The sequence below is a fragment of the Hylobates moloch genome, unplaced genomic scaffold (assembly GCF_009828535.3).
Source record: "Hylobates moloch isolate HMO894 unplaced genomic scaffold, HMol_V3 SCAFFOLD_5, whole genome shotgun sequence".
NCBI lineage: Eukaryota > Metazoa > Chordata > Mammalia > Primates > Hylobatidae > Hylobates > Hylobates moloch.
This window is the reverse complement of record NW_026652280.1, coordinates 140479285-140498614: the sequence shown is the minus strand read 5'-3', so window position 1 is coordinate 140498614 and position 19330 is coordinate 140479285. Positions and strand designations below refer to the sequence as shown.

Here is a 19330-nt window from a genome sequence, read left to right as displayed (position 1 = left end):
CTCACTCCTATATTGTGACAAATAATTATCCAAAATTATTTTAAATCTGAATTTCTTTATAGGTTTAATATTCATATAAAGTTTCTTTTTTCCAAAAATAATAATGTCCTTGTGATGTGTTAATAAGTATGACTTATGCCTTTAAATCCTGGCAAGGCACAGGAGTCTTGGAACCTAGATAACCAGAAATAACCATACTGGACCTGTAACTTCCTTTTTTCCCCATCTTTACACTCTTTGTAGTACCATAAAAGAGCATCTCAGATAGGAAGTAGATAGAACACTAAACCAAATTCTGAATCTTCTCTGACTCAGTCAAAGATTTATTGAGAATTTACTGTATGAGAGGCACTGATGACCATTGACAATACATAACATGTTGACCCTTTTGTAAGTTGCATCTTTTTTTTTTTTTTTTTTTTTTTTTTTCTTTTTTGAGACGGAGTCTCATTCCGTCGCCCAGGCTGGAGTGCAGCAGCATGATCTCGGCTCACTGCAACCTCCGCATCCTGGGTTCATGCCATTCTCCTGCCTCAGCCTCCCAAGTAGCTGGGACTACAGGTGCCCGCCACCATGCCCAGCTAATTTTTTTTTTTTTTTATTTTTAGTAGAGACAGGGTTTCACCGTGTTAACCAGGATGGTTTCGATCTCCTGACCTCGTGATCCACCCGCCTTGGCCTCCCAGAGTGCTGGGATTACAGGCGTGAGCCACTGCGCCTGGCCGTAAGTTGCATCTTCTACATTATTGACCTTGGGAAAGCTGATAACTATACAGCTAATCACAAATACCATTTTACCTTAAAAACTAAAAGGTATAAAAATATGACGTTAAATTAGAAGCAAAGATATTCAAAGTTCTTAGCAACACACTATCTTCTAAGTTATAATCTTTAATGCTATTTTCAGTTTCTCTGGCTAGGGAAAGGGAAATATGTAAAATTATGGACTCCCATCTGGTTGAGGCCGTTTCAGTCATGTAAATGATATGGTGCCTATTTACTCCAGGCTCCTTAATTAAGAGACAGGATCATTATAAGGAATCTCTCCATGCCTAGTAGACCAACTGAAATATACAGAAAACTTCAGAACTTTAAATAATGTCTGCCCAATTTTCTTTGTAAAGTATGTTTAGACATAATATCAAGCTTATCATGTACTTTTAATGCTGTTGATACTGCATAAAAGCTCTTTTGCAAAGCTACAAAATAATTTAAGTGGACTATTTTTATTGAGGATAAAGAGGAAAAGCACAAGCTGGAATAAAATAAAAATTATCTTTAAGGCTTTTTAGAACTCCCTTCTCTATGACTTCAACCCAGTAACTATGATAATGATGATCATGAGGATAATAATGACTATTTTGGTTGTTATTTATTAGAGCCTGTGTCAGGAACATAATAAATATCATTTGTTATACATTTGTTATAACTATGAAAGATTTCCTATATCAAAGATAGGGAAACTAAAGCCCAGAGAAGTTAAGTAATTTGTACAAAGTCAGGACTGCTAGTAAGTGGCAAAACCAATATATGACTTCCAATATGATTGATCCCAATAAAACATAATGATACATTATATGCAAGGGAATAATTATATATATATAACTGTGGACTACTTATCAGAAATACCAGTGGCCAAAAGAAAATGGCAAGTTATCTTTATAGTGCTGAATGAAAACAAAAAATCCCCCAAAAGACTCTGTCACCCTAAAATCTGATATCCAGTGAAACTATACTTCAAAAGTAAAGGAAAAATAAAGACATTTCATAAACAAAAACCAACAGAAATATGTAGTAGCAGACTTTACTACAAGAAATATAAAGGATGTTCTATAGGTTACAGGAAAATGACACCATTTGGAAACACAAATCTTTAGAAAGGAATGAACAGCATCAGAAATGGCAAATATGTGGGTAAATGATAAACATTATTTCCCCATTAAACATCTCTAAAGTATGTATTTCATTTACATCATGAAAATATTTTATTTAAAGCAAAAATTATAACTTTGCAATGTGTAGTTTAAAATATATATAGATGTAATACATAAAACAATTATAGCATAAAAAAGTATTAGTAAATGGACCTATATTGTTGGCAAGTTTCTTAAACTTGTGTTAAGATTTACACAAAATACTTATTTTGTGGCACTTCACAGAAAAAGTTTGCTGACCCTTGACCTAGAATAACCATAGAAAATTATAATGAAAAGAAATAGAGCTAAAAATCCAACAGACTGATTAAAATAGAATTCTCAAAATTATTCAATGCCAACAGAAGACATTGAACAATAACAACAAAAAGGACACAAAGAAAAACAGATCATTAAATGGGAGACCCAAATCTAACCATATCAATTACATATCAATAATTACATTAAATTGAAATTGAACAAATGCTCAAATTAAAAGGCAGAAATTGTCAGAATGAATAAGATGCAAGGTTCAACTATAAGATATTCACTTTAAATATCAAGACACAGATAGGTTGAAAGTAAATTAAGGAACAAGATATGTCATGTAAGCAGCAAGCGTAAGAAAGCTGGAGAAACTTTGTATTAGTATTAATATCAGATAAAGTACACTTCACAACAAATAGTATTACCAGGAGTGAAAAGTATTACCAGAGATAAAGAAGAGTATTTTTTAACAAAAAAAGATCAGTTGATCAGGAAGACATAATAATTATAAATGTGAATAAACTTACAATAGAATTTAAAAATACATAAAGCAAAATTGGAAAGAATTAAAGGCAGAAATAGAGAAACACAAAAATTATAGCTGGAGATTTTTTACACCCCTATCTCACAAACTGATAGAATATCTAGATTAAAAAAACCTCAGTAATGTATGAGTTATGATAGTTTTTATATTATTTAGAGAACCTAAAATAGTGATCCAGGCCTTAACACCTTAATAACACAATGGATTGTGGTCTTTCTTCCTGATTTTCTTTTGAGTCAGATGTATGGGAGGCAAGTATTGTATAGGAAACAGTGTTGGCCCACAGACAAATATACTTTTACTAGTTATCTGGATTACCAGAGCACTATGTGTTGCCAGTTTTCATTTAATTCCTGGCTTAAAATTATGAAAATTTAGAGATGGAGAGGGTCTTAGAGCTCTTATCCCAACCATTTTTTAAAATTCATTTTAAAAATAAAAAATATGTATTTTTAGAGATGGAGGTCTCACTATATTGCCCTAGCTGGTCTCGAACTCCCAGGCTCAAGAGATCCTTCTGCCTCTGCCTCCCAAAGTGCTGGGATTACAGGCATGAGCCACCATGCCCAGCCCTAACCAATTTAAACAAGGTTATATGGTTTTTAGGAGCATATACTAGACGAAAGGTCAATCTGACCTCGAATTGATCTTTCTAATATACAGCACTGCCTGTTTGTTGATAGTGCATAAATGACTAGAGACACTAAGACTGTGCTGAAGGATCAAGTGAATCTTTGGGGCTTGTTTGGCTTTTTCCAATTGATTTTTCCCAGCTTCTCCAAGATCTCAATTCGATCAAGGAGAAGGAGACAATGTAGGTATAGAGCTAAGTAAACCTCAACAACTATTATAAATTCATATTTAATGTCCAACCATGTCATGCACTAAGGTAACTTAATTCTTCCAGGAGTCTATGAGACATGTTTGCCAGGGTAAGGTTACAAACCAGGGTAAGGTTACAAAATGATTCTAGTATCTTTGATTTAATTGAGAAAGTCAAACATAAAATATCACGTTTATACAAGTATACACTGATGGGCTAAAAATGAAGGTAAAATACTTGGGAAGGTCAACAATCAATGACCTATAATTTTACCTTCATTTTCAGCTCATCAATGAATACAAAATGAGTAAGTAATTTTATTTCTCTGGGCCTCATTTTTTTTTTTTTAAATGAGAGGGATGAACTTGACCTCCAAACTTTTCCACTCACTGCAATGTATTGGCACTGTATAAAGTATAGCAAAGTAGTCATAATCTATACAAACACCATTTATAATGATATAATAGAAACTCAGATGATGAATATTAAAACTCAAGTAATATTCTTGGAGGATAAAGTTAATCAATAATACAATGCCACACACAAGTTCTTTCCCAGACATAGTCATTTATTTTCTGTCTTAGGTCTCTGGTATTTTAAGTTGGATCACTGTTAAATACAATGTTATTGTGGGAAACAGCGGGCAGGGGGCAGCAGATTTCAAAAAGGAACAAGCAAATGCAGTGACATTTACTACGTAGACAATTATTAATACTATAGTGACTAAAACATTTTTATTCTATCCTTTTCTGTCTCCTGAGCTGCAATCTATTTATATTATCTATTTTTATAACTTTATATTATACATGTATGTGTATATAACAAATCAAAATGTCATCATTAAAAATTAAAATTCTGAATGAAAGTAAAAATATCCATATACTTACGCTTCTGTGCTCATATACATGTACTATCTTATGTATTTATGTGTAAGTATGCATGTGCGGGTAAATCTTTTTTTAACATTTTTTTCCTCTTACTTAGTGATGATAACCATAGAACTTGTTGCCTCTCAGGGGAAAAAATGTATAATTCTGGTAAGATTTTTGATGGTAGGAAAATAAATAGTATTATAAAATATTAACAACTCTTAAGCTGTGCCATGGGAAGGCATGATGACACACACAGCTCTATACTCCAAAGGCCTAAAAGGAATTCAAGTTGAGTTAAAAGAAAACTAAGCAAGAGGCCTGAAAAAAGTTACTTATTATGTTAGCTTTATTAATGTCTCATTATATTTATATGTCACACCATTTTATTTTGAAATGGGTTTTATAGTAAAACTAATTTATCATAACTAGAGTGAAGTAAAAGTAACAGGTATAACCACCAGTTATGGATAGGTACAACCCAGGCCCAGGATAGGTAAGCAACTTGCTCAAATAAAACAATGACCCAATGATTAAAGGAGAAAAAGAACTTATATTCTTTTAGTTCAACATACTGAATACTAAACAATAGTTGTATTAGAGAATAAAGCAGATAAAGGTAATCAGTTCATGATTTATATATACATCAAAATATCACATTGTATACTGCAAATATATATAATTTTTATGTGTCAAAAAATCCCCCAAACATTGTTTGAGCAGCCCCTCTCCCCCAAAAATGCAGATAAAAATTGTTCATAGCGTGATTTTTTAAATTACTTACTGGTTTCCCTTGAACTCCTCTTTCTCCAGGGTTTCCAGTCTTACCCTACACGAGAAAGAAAATGCTTGAGTCAAGTAGTCCCCTCTGAAAAGATTAATCATACTAAGAAAAACAAAAAAGACTTAAAATGTTCATCTTTAATGTGAAGTGTTTTATTACTTACAATAAGACCATGAGGCCCTCTTTTTCCTTGATCTCCTTTTTCACCCTAACAAAGTATCAAAGCCAGGTGACTTAGTAAGAATGTGAATTATGGTCTTATATATGCTAGCATATACTCACATACAAAAAAGACAGTAAGTATATAGTTCAATATTGAAAACAAAACATCTTGTGTGTGTAGTAAAAACTTTATGTGTTTCATGCTTAGACAAACAGAAAATTTAGAACCATACTTTTGTAAGGAAATATATCATTTTTTTAGACCAGTAGGACATATGGGCTCAATAAAATTTAACTACATATGAAATGAGAAAAATCAATGATTACCTTGGCACCTTGTATACCTTGTTCCCCTAAGAGACCATCTGGTCCTCTTGGTCCCTAGAGGTGAAAAAAATATCCTGTTGTTAATTTGAAATGTTCCTTTTTTTTTTCTTAACTGTTATGTGTCCTCACAGATGAAGCTGTTGTTTTTTTTTTTTTTTTTTTTTTTTTTTTTTTTTTTTTTTTTTTTTTTCCCAGGCTGGAGCGCAGTGGCGCGATCTCGGCTCATTGCAAGCTCCGCCTCCCAGGTTCACTCCATTCTCCTGCCTCAGCCTCCCCCCGAGTAGCTGGGACTACAGGCGCCTGCCACCACACCTGGCTAATTGTTTTTGTATTTTTAGTAGAGACGGGGTTTCACTGTGTTAGCCAGGATGGTCTTGATCTCCTGACCTAGTGATCCACCTTCCTCGGCCTCCCAAAGTGCTGGGATTACAGGCGTGAGCCATCGCCCACGGTGCGCGGCCAAAATGTTGATTTTATGCCCTGACAACAGAAAATAATACAGCTGGGTATATGGCTCAACCTATCTGCATGGGAGAATCAGCCCATGTTTTTAAGATTTAATGACAAATAGTAAGTCAAATGAGCACAAAAATAGCTAACACAATAGTTGAGGTGGTTATAATATAGGTGTATTATTTGGGTATTTTGTTCACTCAGCAGCCAGCCAGAATTTGTTCTTAATCAACTCTAAATTAAAAGTGGCTGGATTTGTTTCTCTAAACAGTCTCCTTAAGTTTAATATTTTTAAATGGTGCTCTTCTCTTTACATTATTAGAAAATGATAGCAATGCTGGAACAGAAAACCAAACACCGCATTTTCTCACTTATAAGTGGGAGCTGAATGATGAGAACACATGGACACATGGTGAGGAACAACACACACTGGGGCCTGTCAGGGGACCTGGGGGGAGGGAGCGTATTAAGAAGAATAGCTAATGGATGCTGGGCTTTATACCTAAGTGATGGGATGATCTGCGCAGCAAACCACCATGTCACATGTTTACCTATGTAACAAACCTGCACCTCCTTTACCTGTACCCCTGAACTTAAAATAAAAATTGAAGAAAAAAAAGAAATAAAGTTTAGCTGGAATGAAGAAAAAAAAAAAGAAAGAAAGAAAATGAGTGCTGACTGCATTGTACCTGTTATGCAACTGCTTGTCAGGAATTACTGGGAGGTGGCAGGGGCACAGAAAAGGTAGAGAAAATGCTACTGAAAATATTCGTGTAAATTTAAAAGTTCTCAGTGTTCATTCAATAATTAGTTGCAAAAAAGCCATTGCAAAAGTCATTCTATAATAAAATGACAGAATAGTCTTCCATTAAATTATAACATTCTTTGGAAGATCTTAAAGTCCTTGTTCAGGGACTTGATTGAATTCTACAGACTCTAACTGAATACCTGTGGAAAAGGAATTATATGAAGTGTTATGGTGACTTATAATTGAGAGAAAGTTTCTCTACCATACAAATATACAAAAGACAATAATATAGAGAAAGATAAGACATGCCAAAGACCAAAACAAGAATTCAAAGAGGGAGACAACCTTCACATTTGTAATGGGAATAAAGATATTTTTAGTAGCTGGAGGTCAAGTTCTCATAGACTTATTCAAAATAGAAGAAACTCTACAATGAGGGATAGTATGTGAAAAAAATATAGAGGCACGAAAACAGATAAAGAATAAAAAAGTAGTTTGGTTAGGCCATTGATTACATGTTGAGAAATATTAAGATGTAAGTGTGGAAAAGAAGACTGGGACTTATAAGGTGAAGGTCTGAAGTTTACTTATAAATAATTTGGCAGAAAACTGATGCTGAAGATTTCTATACAGAACGGTGATACAAATCTCCCAGGACAACATACAGATTTGAAGGAGTCCTTTAGGCTTCAGAATCTTCTCTTGTATCCCATCTGAGATAAGCTTTGGTTTAGCTTTACATTATTAAAAGTTATTTACTATAATAGGACTCTCTTCTTGAGAACTCTTAGGGTAACTGCATTCCTTTATCCTCTGAGGCACATTCATGGATTTGGACAGAACACACACTTCATGGAGGATCTGTAGCTTCACTGATCCTGATAAAGCCATAGCTCCGGCCCTGCAATTTCTAAGTCTATATTCAAGGTACTCCATAATCTATTCCCAACTTTCTTTCTGCTCTATTTTCCAATGAAGGACTGAAAAACTGAACTACAGTCTTACTGTGCAAGACCTTGAAGATCAAGTTGAGGAACATGGACTTAATTTCATAGATCAGTATTTTTTTAACATGTGTTATTCATTCAGCAGATGTATACTGAGTGCCTATAAGCCAGCATTGTTTTAGGTCCAGAGGACATGGTAGGGAGAAGAGACAAATCCCTGAATTCATAAACAAGCAAATAAGCACATAAAACTAAATTATAAAATGAAAATATGTAGTTAAGTATAATGAAGAAAAACAAAGAACTAGAGAGTATCCAAGGTGGGGAGGACTATTTCAGATAGGGTGGCCTGAAAAGTCTCTCTAAAGCGACATGTGGGTAGAGACCTAAAAGAGGTAAGATTGCAAGCTACACAAATAATTTGGGGAAGATCACTGTAGCAGAAAAAACAGCAAGTGCAAAGTTCTGATGAGGGGTCATGCTTAGAATATTCAATAATTGAGTAACCGAAGATGAAAAAAGAACAATGTTCAAAGGATGACTCAAGTTTTAAGCATGAAGGTCCCTCAGGAATTTGCTCTAATAATCACCCTCAACCCTCAAGATGATCTTGAAATTCAGCCATCTGTATTGATTCTTTTCCTCTAGCACCTTCAATGCCTAATTCCTCTTTTTGCTCTGAGAGAAACACAGCTAATTTTTTTTTGAGTAACAAAAGAAGAAGGCTGAAAGAGTGTGAAAAGGAATGAGTGGTCAACATTCTAAAATACTATAAAAAACAAGTAAGGTCTAAATTGAAAATGTGTCCACTGGTAATTAATTTGGCCCTTAAAACTCCTTTACAACCTAGAATTGCTATGTATTTCTTTGATATTTTATTACTGAGTAATTGGCAGAAGATAACAGCATCAATAGAAAACAAATTAGAAATGTAGGTTTGCTTAGGGTGGAGAGGGAGTAGTGGTGGAAGATAAGGAGTTCGACTCTAGATGATCAAGCCCAATGAAGTAGATATCTCCAAGGCTAGTGATAGAGAGTTAGAAAGTTAGAAGTCATTCTAAGTTTACGCAGTGGCAGCCATAAGCATTAAGCTTCAAAAGGCCCCTGGACACACAGTTGTATATTTAGAATTTTATTTAAAAAGATTGTTTGGTCCAAAGATAGAAAATACATTTCATTTCTTGGATAAAATCAGATTAAGTGGCTGCCTAGATACATGTAGAAAAGGCTGCATCTAGCTGGAGTAAGTCTCATAATTGCCAGTTTCTTGCTTGGGCACAGAAATCACCTACTGCCATAGCTGAACTAGTCCAAACCCCACTTTTTAAGATGAAGAAACTGAAGTCTTAGATGTTAGGTGAGTAGCCTGACTCCCATGATGTCTAAATGTACAAAGACTGAACGACTGTGCTTTATTAAGTTTATAATATTTTTTCAAATGTTAAAAAGAAATGAGGTTAATCCTGTCAGCAAGTGAATTCAGGCTGGAAGAGAGGACTTGAAATTTAGAAGTTTACAAAATGAATATTAAACATTCACAAGTAAAGTGCTGATTGGTATTGCAAATCAAGGAACTCCCTCTAAAATTAAGGAATACATATAGTAATGATAACCACTCATTTTATGTTTTACATTTAAAAAATACTTTTACTACTCAAAGCAATCTAGAGATTCAATCCCTATCAAAATACCAATGTCATTTTTCACAGAGATAGAAAAAAAATCCTAAGATTCATAAGGAACACAAAAAAGAGCCTAAATAGCCAAAGTAATCCTAAGCAGAAAGAATAAACCTGGAAGCACCACACTACATGACTTTAAAGTACACTACTGGGCTGGGTGTGGTGGCTCATACCTGTAATCTAACATTTTGGGAAGCCGAGGAGGGAGGATCACTTGAGCCCAGGAGTTCAAGATCAGCCTGGGTAAGATGGCAAGACCCTGTCTCTACAAAAAATTTAAAAATTAGCCAGTCATGGTGGAATGTGCCTGTAGAACCAGCTACTTGGGAGGTTGAGACAGTGGGATCATGTGAGCCCAGGAATTTGAGGCAGCAATGTGATATGATCACGTCACTGCACTCCAGCCTGGGTGACAGAGTGACACCCCATCTTTAAAAGATAAAATAAAATATACTACAAAACTATAGTTACCAAAACAGCATGGTACTAGTAAAAAAACAGACACATAGATGAATAGAACAGAAAAGAGAGCCCAGAAATAAATCTACACATTTATAGCCAGCTGATTTTTGACAAAGGGGCCAAGAACACACAATGGGGAATGTATGGTCTCTTCAATAAATGATGTTAGGAAAACTGTATATCCAGATGCAGAAGAATTAAATTAAACCCTTATCTATCACCATATACAAAAATCAACCCAAAATGGATTAAAGACTTAAATATGAAGACTCGAACTATAAAACTTCTAGAAGAAAACAGGGGAAAAGCTCCATGACCTTGGTCTGGGCAATGATTTTTGGGTTAAAACCTCAAAAGCACAGGAAACAAAACCAAAAATAGATAAATGGGACTATGGTAAATGAAAAAGCTTCCATACAACATAAGAAACAATCAACAGTGTGAAGAGACAACCTGTTGAATGAGAGAACATATTTGCAAACTATTCATCTGACAAGGAACTATATATCCAGAATATACAAGGAACTCAAACAACTCAGTAGTTAAAAAATAATTCTATTAAAAATTTGGGAAAGGACATGAGCAGACATTTCTTAAGAGACAAACAAATGGCCAATAGATACATGAAAAAATGTTCAACATCACTAATTATCAGGAAAATGGAAATCAAAACCACAATAAGATATCATCATATCACAGGAAGAATGACTATTATTAAAAAGACAAAAATCAATAGATATTGGCCAGGATGCACAGCAAAGGGAACTCTTATATGCTGTTGGTGAGAACGTGAATTATTACTAATTCCATAGCCACTATGGAAAAGAGTATGGAGATTTCTCATAAAACTAAAAATGGAGCCTGGGTGTGGTGGCTCATGCCTGTAATCCCAGCACTTTGGGAGGCCAAGGTGGGTGGGATCACCTGAGGTCAGGAGTCTGAGACCAGCCTGGCCAACATGGTGAAACCCCGTCTCTACTAAAAATATAAAATTAGCTGGGCATGGTGGCTGGTGCCTGTAATCCCAGCTACTCAGGAGTCTGAGACAGGAGAATTGCTTGAACCTGGGAGGCACAGGTTGCAGTGAGCCAAGATCATGCCACTGCATTCCAGCCTGGGCAATAGGGTGAGACAACAGGATAAGACTCTGTCTCAAAAAAAAAAAAAAGAACTACCATACAAACCAGGAATCTCACTACTGGGTATTTATCCAAAGGATGATAAATCACATATCAAAGGGACTTTTGCACCTATGTTTATTGTAGCACTATTCACAATAGCAAAGATATGGAATCAACTAAGTGTCCTTCAGTGGACAAATGGATAAATAAAGTGTGGTATATGTACACAATGGAATAACTGGTAGGAACATGGATGGAACTGGAGATCATTATATTAAGTGAAATAACCCAGGCACAGAAAGACAAATACCGCATGTTCTCACTTGAAGGAATGAAGGACATACCATCCCAAAATATGTCATGAAAACACTGGAGAAATTGTAGTTTCCAAAAGGGTGAGCTGATCTGTCTCTTCTTGCATGCAGCAAGCAATAAAGATCCCTCTGGGAGGGCTACCTTCTCCATACCAGTATGAGAAAATAGCCCTTATCACCAGAGACTTACAATTGAAGGCTGCAATGGACCTGAATAAACACACTTTAATGAAGTAACTCATATCTTCCATCTGTTTTACACCCCCTCGCCAATATATCTCTCAGTGACTTCCCTAGAAACGTTTACCACTTCAGCTAGATTTTCTTTGTCCTGTCACTTTTTCTCAAATTTATCGCTCTTTGTATAAGAGGTATAAAAGCATCTTGTTTGGGGCACTTCAGACTTCACTCTCTTGTAAAGATCCTCATATACACACAAAACTAATATAATTTGTAACTTATCTCTTGTTAATCTGCCTGATGTCAATCTGGTTTCCAGATCCTGCTGAAGAGCCCACTGAGGGCTAAAATGCGGGCTGGAGGTGATCTCTGGCTGCCCTACACACTCATATGTGGGAGTTAAAAAAGTTCATTTCATGGAGGTAGAGAGTAGGACGATAGATACCAAAGGCTGGGAAGGGTGCATGGATGGGAGAGGGAGACAAAGGGAGGTTAGTGGGTACAAACATGCAATGAAATAGAAATAAGTTCTTTTGTTCAATAACAGAGTAGGGTGACTATAATTAGCAATAATTTATTGTATATTTCAAAATAACCAGAAGAGTGGACTTGAAACGTTCCCAACACATAGAAATGATAATGCTTAAGGTAATGAATGAAATACCCTAAATACCCTGACTTGCTCCCTATTCATTCTATGCAGGTAACAAAATATCACACCCACCCCATAAATATGTACAAATATGTATCAATAAAAAAGAATGCTTCCTTAAAAAAAACCCTTTACTTGGAAAAATACTTTCACTTTATTATTTCATTTTCTAAGTCAAGACAACACAGGGAATGACGAAAGAGAAGTTCTGCGCCCACAGTGATGATAACCACATTTAGTTTAAAAAACAACCTGAAGGTGTAAGTAATGCAGTTATATTAATTAAAGGTAATAAAGCCTAAAGTTGCTAGTTAAGAGTTTAAGGCTGGCAGAAGAACTCTAGGAAAGCTTGGTACTCTCTGTTTAAAGCAAGAGTAAGCTAGTTAAATGAAAGCTTAGCTTTATCAACATCTTTAAATTTCACGCTGATATTGGTTATAGAAGTTATCCCATGGGTTACTGTATATGTCTGCTTTGACTTCTAAGACAAAATAAGCTTTACGACAGGCTGTAAGAAAGTTAGGCAAATAGCATTATAATAGGCACCTAAATTTGGCATAGTTATATTTTAAAATAACCGTTTAAAAATATCTCACGGATATTCTCTTGTAGTAACTATGCTGGCTAAAGAGAAAATCTAATATTTACATTCTTAGGAAAATTAAAGTTGGCTGCACTGAGCTGTATTAGTAAGTTCTCATAGCAGAAATAAAAATTTGATATCTCAGCTACATAAACTAGGCATGTTTTATAAAATAAATACTGCTTGAATTATGGGCAATAACTAAATTCATAAATGATCAATTTACAGAACCACTGCTTCATATGATGTTAACATTACTCATGTGCCTAACTAATTAGGCCCAGCAGTCTTTTCTGGCTCTTGATTTACACAGCTGAAACAAAATGTTCTATTAAACAAAAACTAACATTATCAGTGATTTTAAGGAAAAAAATATTTTGATTCTATTCTTGTTACAAACTATTTCAGGAGAAGAAACCACAGAGGAGCTCTGCCTTATCAGCTGGAGTGCTTCAGGTATTGAATCTAGCTTTGAATCTAAATGTGAAAATTGAGGATTGCTTCCCCCTATATGGTAAGCATTTCCTTGAAAGGGACAAATTTCAGAATTTCTATAGGCAAATCAATTTTACTTCCTCCATAGAAAACCTTAAAACATTACATATTTTTAATAGAGTTATTTTAATCTTTCCCTCCCATTTAAATCTTAAGCAGCATAGTCTGAATAAAAATACTCAGTTGTATGGCTCTATACTGCCCCTCTAGAGAAAGAGTGCAAACTTAAACGTGTCTCATGATCCTTGCCAATTCATGGTCAAGAAAAAAGATGAGGTTAACTTTGCTCTGTGTCATCTCTCCTGTTTGGGTAGCTGGACACAGAGGCGTATAATGGAGTAATACCAAGGGATCAGTTGCCTAGTTCTGAAGAGTTCAATGTGCAGCTGATGTTGTGCTGATTTCTAGTGACCCAAGAGGCTAAACCACTATCTTTCTGGTACTGAATTAGAGAATCTGCTAGCTTATATTGTCTGCACAAGGGACATTTTGTGTATTATCCTAATTAGCTTTGGTATGTTAAATTATTTCATTTTATTTAATTATTCTTCAGCTAAACATGCAGGTAGAAACAAGGCTTAGAGTATGTAGGATACATAATAATATTTTAAAGTTTATGCCATGTTTCTCATCTAAGAATCTCTATAAGAATAATATTTTTAGTCAATCCTGTTATCTTTTTCAGCTATATAAAAGGCAGGGTTACTTAGGATATTTCTTGAGATGGTAGGACATTATTGTTTGTTTGGGTTTTTCCTGTCCTTTGGAGAAATTTCAATACTGCATGATAGTTCAAAAGCCATTAGACTGTAAAATCTATGCAGTTTAGATGTAAGAGATAATTAAGTCTAGAATCCCCATGCTATTAATAGTGTTTGACAGGTTTCAGGGAATCAGTAAACGTTAGATAGCTGTAAGGTGGATGGATGGGCAGGAGAGAAGCAGATAGGAAGCAGACTCCTTGGAGTAGTCCTACCCTTCATGATGGTCATATGGCCATATGTTAACAGCATCAATCACAGTCAGAACAGCAAGAGAGTATAACTACCAGTTCCATAATGAAAATTCTCTGTGTGGTCTCTGTGCAAATGTACTTAGGGCAGAGCTTCCCTCCAACATACTATGACACATATTTTCCACAAAGAGATTACAGGTATGCTGAAAATACTGCCCTCCTCAGCCTTTGGGGTGGCAAGGAAAGGCCAGACACAGGCATCTGCAGCTAGGTCCCCTTTTCATTTATCTCAGTAGGCTGGACCAATATTCTCATTTTTTGTGAGTGAAAAACATTAGGAAGAATGGGTCTAGAGTATTGAGGTTACAGCCCTACTGGGGAATGGATTGAAGAGAGAAAAGAGTGAAAATAGGAATATATCAGTGGCTACCAGAAGGGAACTTCCCAATACTATTTTCTTTCTCAAATATTCTGGTCTTCACTATGTTTTTTGTATGCCCAATGTCCATTGTTTACCTAAAATAGTAGTTCAGTAAAGAAAGCTCTCTCTCTCTCTCTCTTTTAAAGCCCTTGTTTCTAAACAAATCTTCCTTGTTTGGATACTGGGTAAAATTTTTAAAAATGATGAGGAGCCATTTCGGGAGAGAATCAGTAAAATGCATTTGAAGGATGTGAGGAAAATAGATCCTTGGGGAGGTAGGAATTGATGACAAAGTGACAAATCAGGAAACAGTAATAGGATTATGGTGAAGTTAGAAAACTGCAGAACAAACGAACTTTCCATATGACTTAATGAGACAGCACAAAGTGGTTTAGGAAAAGACAGTGCTTAGATACACAGCTTGTGCCTAAGGACTCAAATTACCTAATTAACAAAAGGAACAAATAAGTATTTCTTCTTTTTTTCATCTGTCACAAATTGGTTGAACTTTCCCATTATGACTAATACAAAGTTGAATAAACACATTTGACCTAACTAAATATTGAATGCTGGCAGGGTACTAACCACTAAATGGCAGTACAAATCATCTATCATCATTTTTTATTTTATTTTAAATCTCATTTGGGCTAATATATTAGAGATGTGACCATAGAGTATAAACCTGTAACCCAGGAAGGAAAATAGTTTTTCAGAAAAGAAACAATAATAAGGCAAATCTGCTCTCTTTCTTCAAGCTTCACTGAAAACACAGGACATGACTTTAAAGTCATTACTTCAAACTGGGAATTCGTTAACAATTTTCTCCCATTTGCCAACTGGAAAACTGCAAGGTTTTTGTTTTGTTTTGTTTTGTTTTGTTTTTTTACCATGATTAGGTAAAGGATATTTTTAGAATTTTAAAATATTTTCTTCATAAGCTCTAAAATTTCAATCAAAGTAAGGTCAAGGCATAACACAGAATCCTTAAAGCCCACATATCCAAATTAATTTAAAAAATACTCCCTGATATTCCATATGGTATTGAATAGCATGGGCTTTGGAGTCAGACACACCTAAGGTTTGAATACTGGTTGCACCATTTCTCTGTGTGTCTATAGAGGCCATATACTTAAACTTTGAGAGCCCTGGTTCCCTCAACTATAATATCTAAGATATAATATTTCTCTCTCAGGTGGTTTTGAGTATTGAGATAATATATGAAAGAGTGCCTGGCATGTGACAGGCATGCAATAAATAGTGGCTCTTATTTCTTTGAAAAGGATTGAATGTTTAAGATACAACTTAAAGAAATGAAGATTTGTTATTTAATTCTGTATATATAATTATTAGACAATGATGATTATAATAACTTTGATTTACAATTAATAAGCTCTTATCCATCTTGTGTATCTTTGTTCCACTTATTGCTTTTATTTTGTCATGATGTTATGTTTCCTTGCTATATAAGTCTGTTAAGAAATAATTCATTTAAAGATCTTCACATTTACCATTCTCTCAAAGAATGGAATTGGAGGTTGGGAATAAGAAACAAGAATTCTATATGAGTTAGTGATATTTGTAAAAATTAAAATAGAAAAGTGTGATTTTATAACTACAAAAGATTATGAGTTGTATTTCAATTAACGTAGGGCATTCATCTAATATAATGAAAATAGAAAAAACCTGACAAGATCTAAGCAGAGTTCTAGAAGGTATGATGCTATTTTTGTTGCACATTTTCCACTATTTATGAAGTAATTTTGGGGGGGTAATGTACCTTTTTCCTTAGATTACTTACTCTTTGTCCTTTAGGACCTTGACTCCCAGGTGGTCCTCTTGCCCCTACGTGACCCTATATGTTGTAAATTTAAAAATTAGTTATAGAATTCACAAGAATACTATCAGAAAAGTAGCCATAATCTTTCTTATAACATATATCATTGTCCCAGGACATCCTTACAATTGATTAGTCTTCCTTAAAAATATGCTTTAATCATACTGCCCTCTACCAATATTCTGCTTTTGAAATATTCTACTATTTGGACAAATTTAATATCTGGGTGTTTACACCCTGAACAAAAAATGGAGAAGCTTTTAATATTCACTGACCAAGTTGTTTTCAGCAGGAACACATATGGAGTGATGGAGGAAGGAGATATCCATTGAGCTAGACAGACCAGTCTAATCTGCCTGGCCCATCAAAAAAGCAATGGCTATCATGGTAATATTTCTTTACTATTATTCTAGATACTTATGACAATCCCATCATATAAAAATAGCTTTTTTGTTATAAAAATGCCACAACATGTTCCAAATTAATACGCTATAAAAATAGCCTGCAATGGAGATTAGGTTGCTATTTATTATTAAGTCAATTATAATGAATTATTTTTATAGCTATAGTCTTTAATTAAGACTCAACTGGAAAACAAAATTTATTTATCTATTAACCCAAGGTAGATTAAAAATGAAGTAAACTTTAGTATTTCAAATTTATTTATTATTTTCTGTGACTAAAGATATTAGTAACTGTTCTTGAGACTAGTCTTCCTAATTTTAAAAGCCAACAACATATTTGCAAATATACTAGAAAATCAGGCTTATTTTTAAAACAGAAGATTCACAAATAATAAAAGTCTTCACTGATAAGAAAAGTTCTGCTCAGGGGATCCTAAAGGCCGATCTTTTTCATATTTTAAGTTCACAACAGCTGTCAGATTCTGATAAGCAAAATTAATTTAGGGGAAACATTTCATTATCTTTTTGTAAACAAATGGAATATTTTCAATACTATAATTTTGTTTAATAAATATATTTTTTATGAATTTTATCTGGTTGTGATAATATTTACAAATTTCTCAGAAAAATATGTTGAAACTTACACTTGTAATTTATTTATCCAATTGGTCTCACTTCTAATCTTAATAATCCTGTTTCCTCACACGTGGTTATTCAAAAGAAACTTCAGAGCATTTTAGTTTAGGTTGCAGAACTGAAATTGATTGTATACCAAGTAGAGGTGAGGCAGTCCAAGATATCATGACAAATTCAAGAGTGTTTTGTATAGTTGAGAGAGAAGCAGTCTCCACTAGTTTACACATGACTTACTTTGAATAAAAACCAACAATAAAGCATAACAATATATGAGTTTAAATTAAAATAAACATTCTGGAAGGAATCATAAAGTCTTTCCTGTACTTACAGGTAATCCCAATGGACCAATAGGTCCTGGAACCCCAGGAGGACCTGGATATCCCTATAATTTAAGGAAAATATAAAAGAAGTAAAATATTCATTACTTTAAATTATTTTCATCGGAGACAAGCCAGCAAATTATAAACAATAATAAAAAGGGATAATTTGACACAATGTTTCTTTTGTAACCAAGATATGAAGGGCCACAGAAAATGTTCTGCAGATAGACCATAGAAATAAAAAAATATTTTTATGTAGTTTTATTTACATAGAAACTATATATCCATTTATTAGAAGGTTTTTGCCTAGAGAAGAAAATTGCTAGCCAGAATCACATACTACAGAAGAGAACATTCGTTTCATTTTTCTGAAGATCATGTTATCTTATCCATGGATATATGTTTTGTTATGCAGGTTATGAAACTATATCCTTTTCAGAGAGGTCCAGGAGCTCTCTAATTAAGGAATGTAAATATTCTAGCATTTCAAACTTTAGAAGGACCACACACTTTATGGTATTAACACTGATTCAGAAAATGCCTTAGGAGGTAATGATTCTTGAAGTTGATTAGTCTTATAGGCATGCTAAATTTCCTAGCTGACAGCAACCAGAAATTGCATAGCTTAAAAACAAAACAAAACACTTATAGGACTTTTCTGATAATATAGAAGTTAGTTAAAATCAATTTGTGGACAGTATTATGTGCCACCAGATCCATCATAAGGTATTATTTTCTGTATGGAAGATCCTTTTATTGATAATAATTATTCACTGCAGTTCCTGTAATACTTAGAAAACTATCTAGTAAGTTAAAAATATGCATCCCAAATATAAAATTTGTCAGCTATTTCCTATATTAAAAATGTAAGAGAATAAGATGAATTCCGGATTCTAAGCTCTCATATGTCAAAAAACTACATCATGACCACAAACTCATGGAAGAATGGCAATGCTGATATGTGTCATATCAACTATAGGCTGTAGAAGAATAAGTAGAATTCTAATTTTAAAAGGTGAAGGATTTATACAATCTGAAGAGAAACCAGAGTATGTAGAATTCTAATTGAATTTTCTTCTTTATCTTTTTTAGTAAATTGTGGTGGTTAAATTCCTCTCCTAAAACTAGAATCATTTGACTAAGCCATCTCATTTACATGCTTTTGAGTACCTTAGTATCACATAGCATTCTGGGAGATAAACCATTTAAAAATAAAATTATATGGGACATTTGACATTTTTTACTCAGTTAAATTCCAGCCCAGGCAATTCCATCTCTGGAATGACTGACTTTTATTACGTTCTTTGGAAACATATTTTTCAAATCACTGAGCTCTTACCGTAACACCTTTTTCTCCCTGGGGACCTAGTGGGCCTGGACTTCCACGTTCTCCCTTTTGAGAGAACAAAGAAAAAAGAGTAACATAGAGGCATA

At 34.3% G+C, this 19330-nt stretch overlaps 1 protein-coding gene across 1 annotated transcript in view; it reads right to left on the bottom strand.

Annotated features, from left to right (window-relative positions):
* COL24A1 (collagen type XXIV alpha 1 chain) overlaps window positions 1-19330 on the bottom strand; it is a 404873-nt gene that overhangs the window by 136916 nt on the left and 248627 nt on the right. The window contains exons 27-32 of the mRNA XM_058439743.1: window positions 19236-19289; window positions 17905-17958; window positions 16501-16554; window positions 5690-5743; window positions 5364-5408; window positions 5201-5245 (exon numbers count right to left, since the gene is read on the bottom strand). Coding sequence (XP_058295726.1) covers window positions 5201-5245; window positions 5364-5408; window positions 5690-5743; window positions 16501-16554; window positions 17905-17958; window positions 19236-19289 — 306 coding nt within the window. The remainder of the gene's footprint in view (window positions 1-5200; window positions 5246-5363; window positions 5409-5689; window positions 5744-16500; window positions 16555-17904; window positions 17959-19235; window positions 19290-19330) is intronic.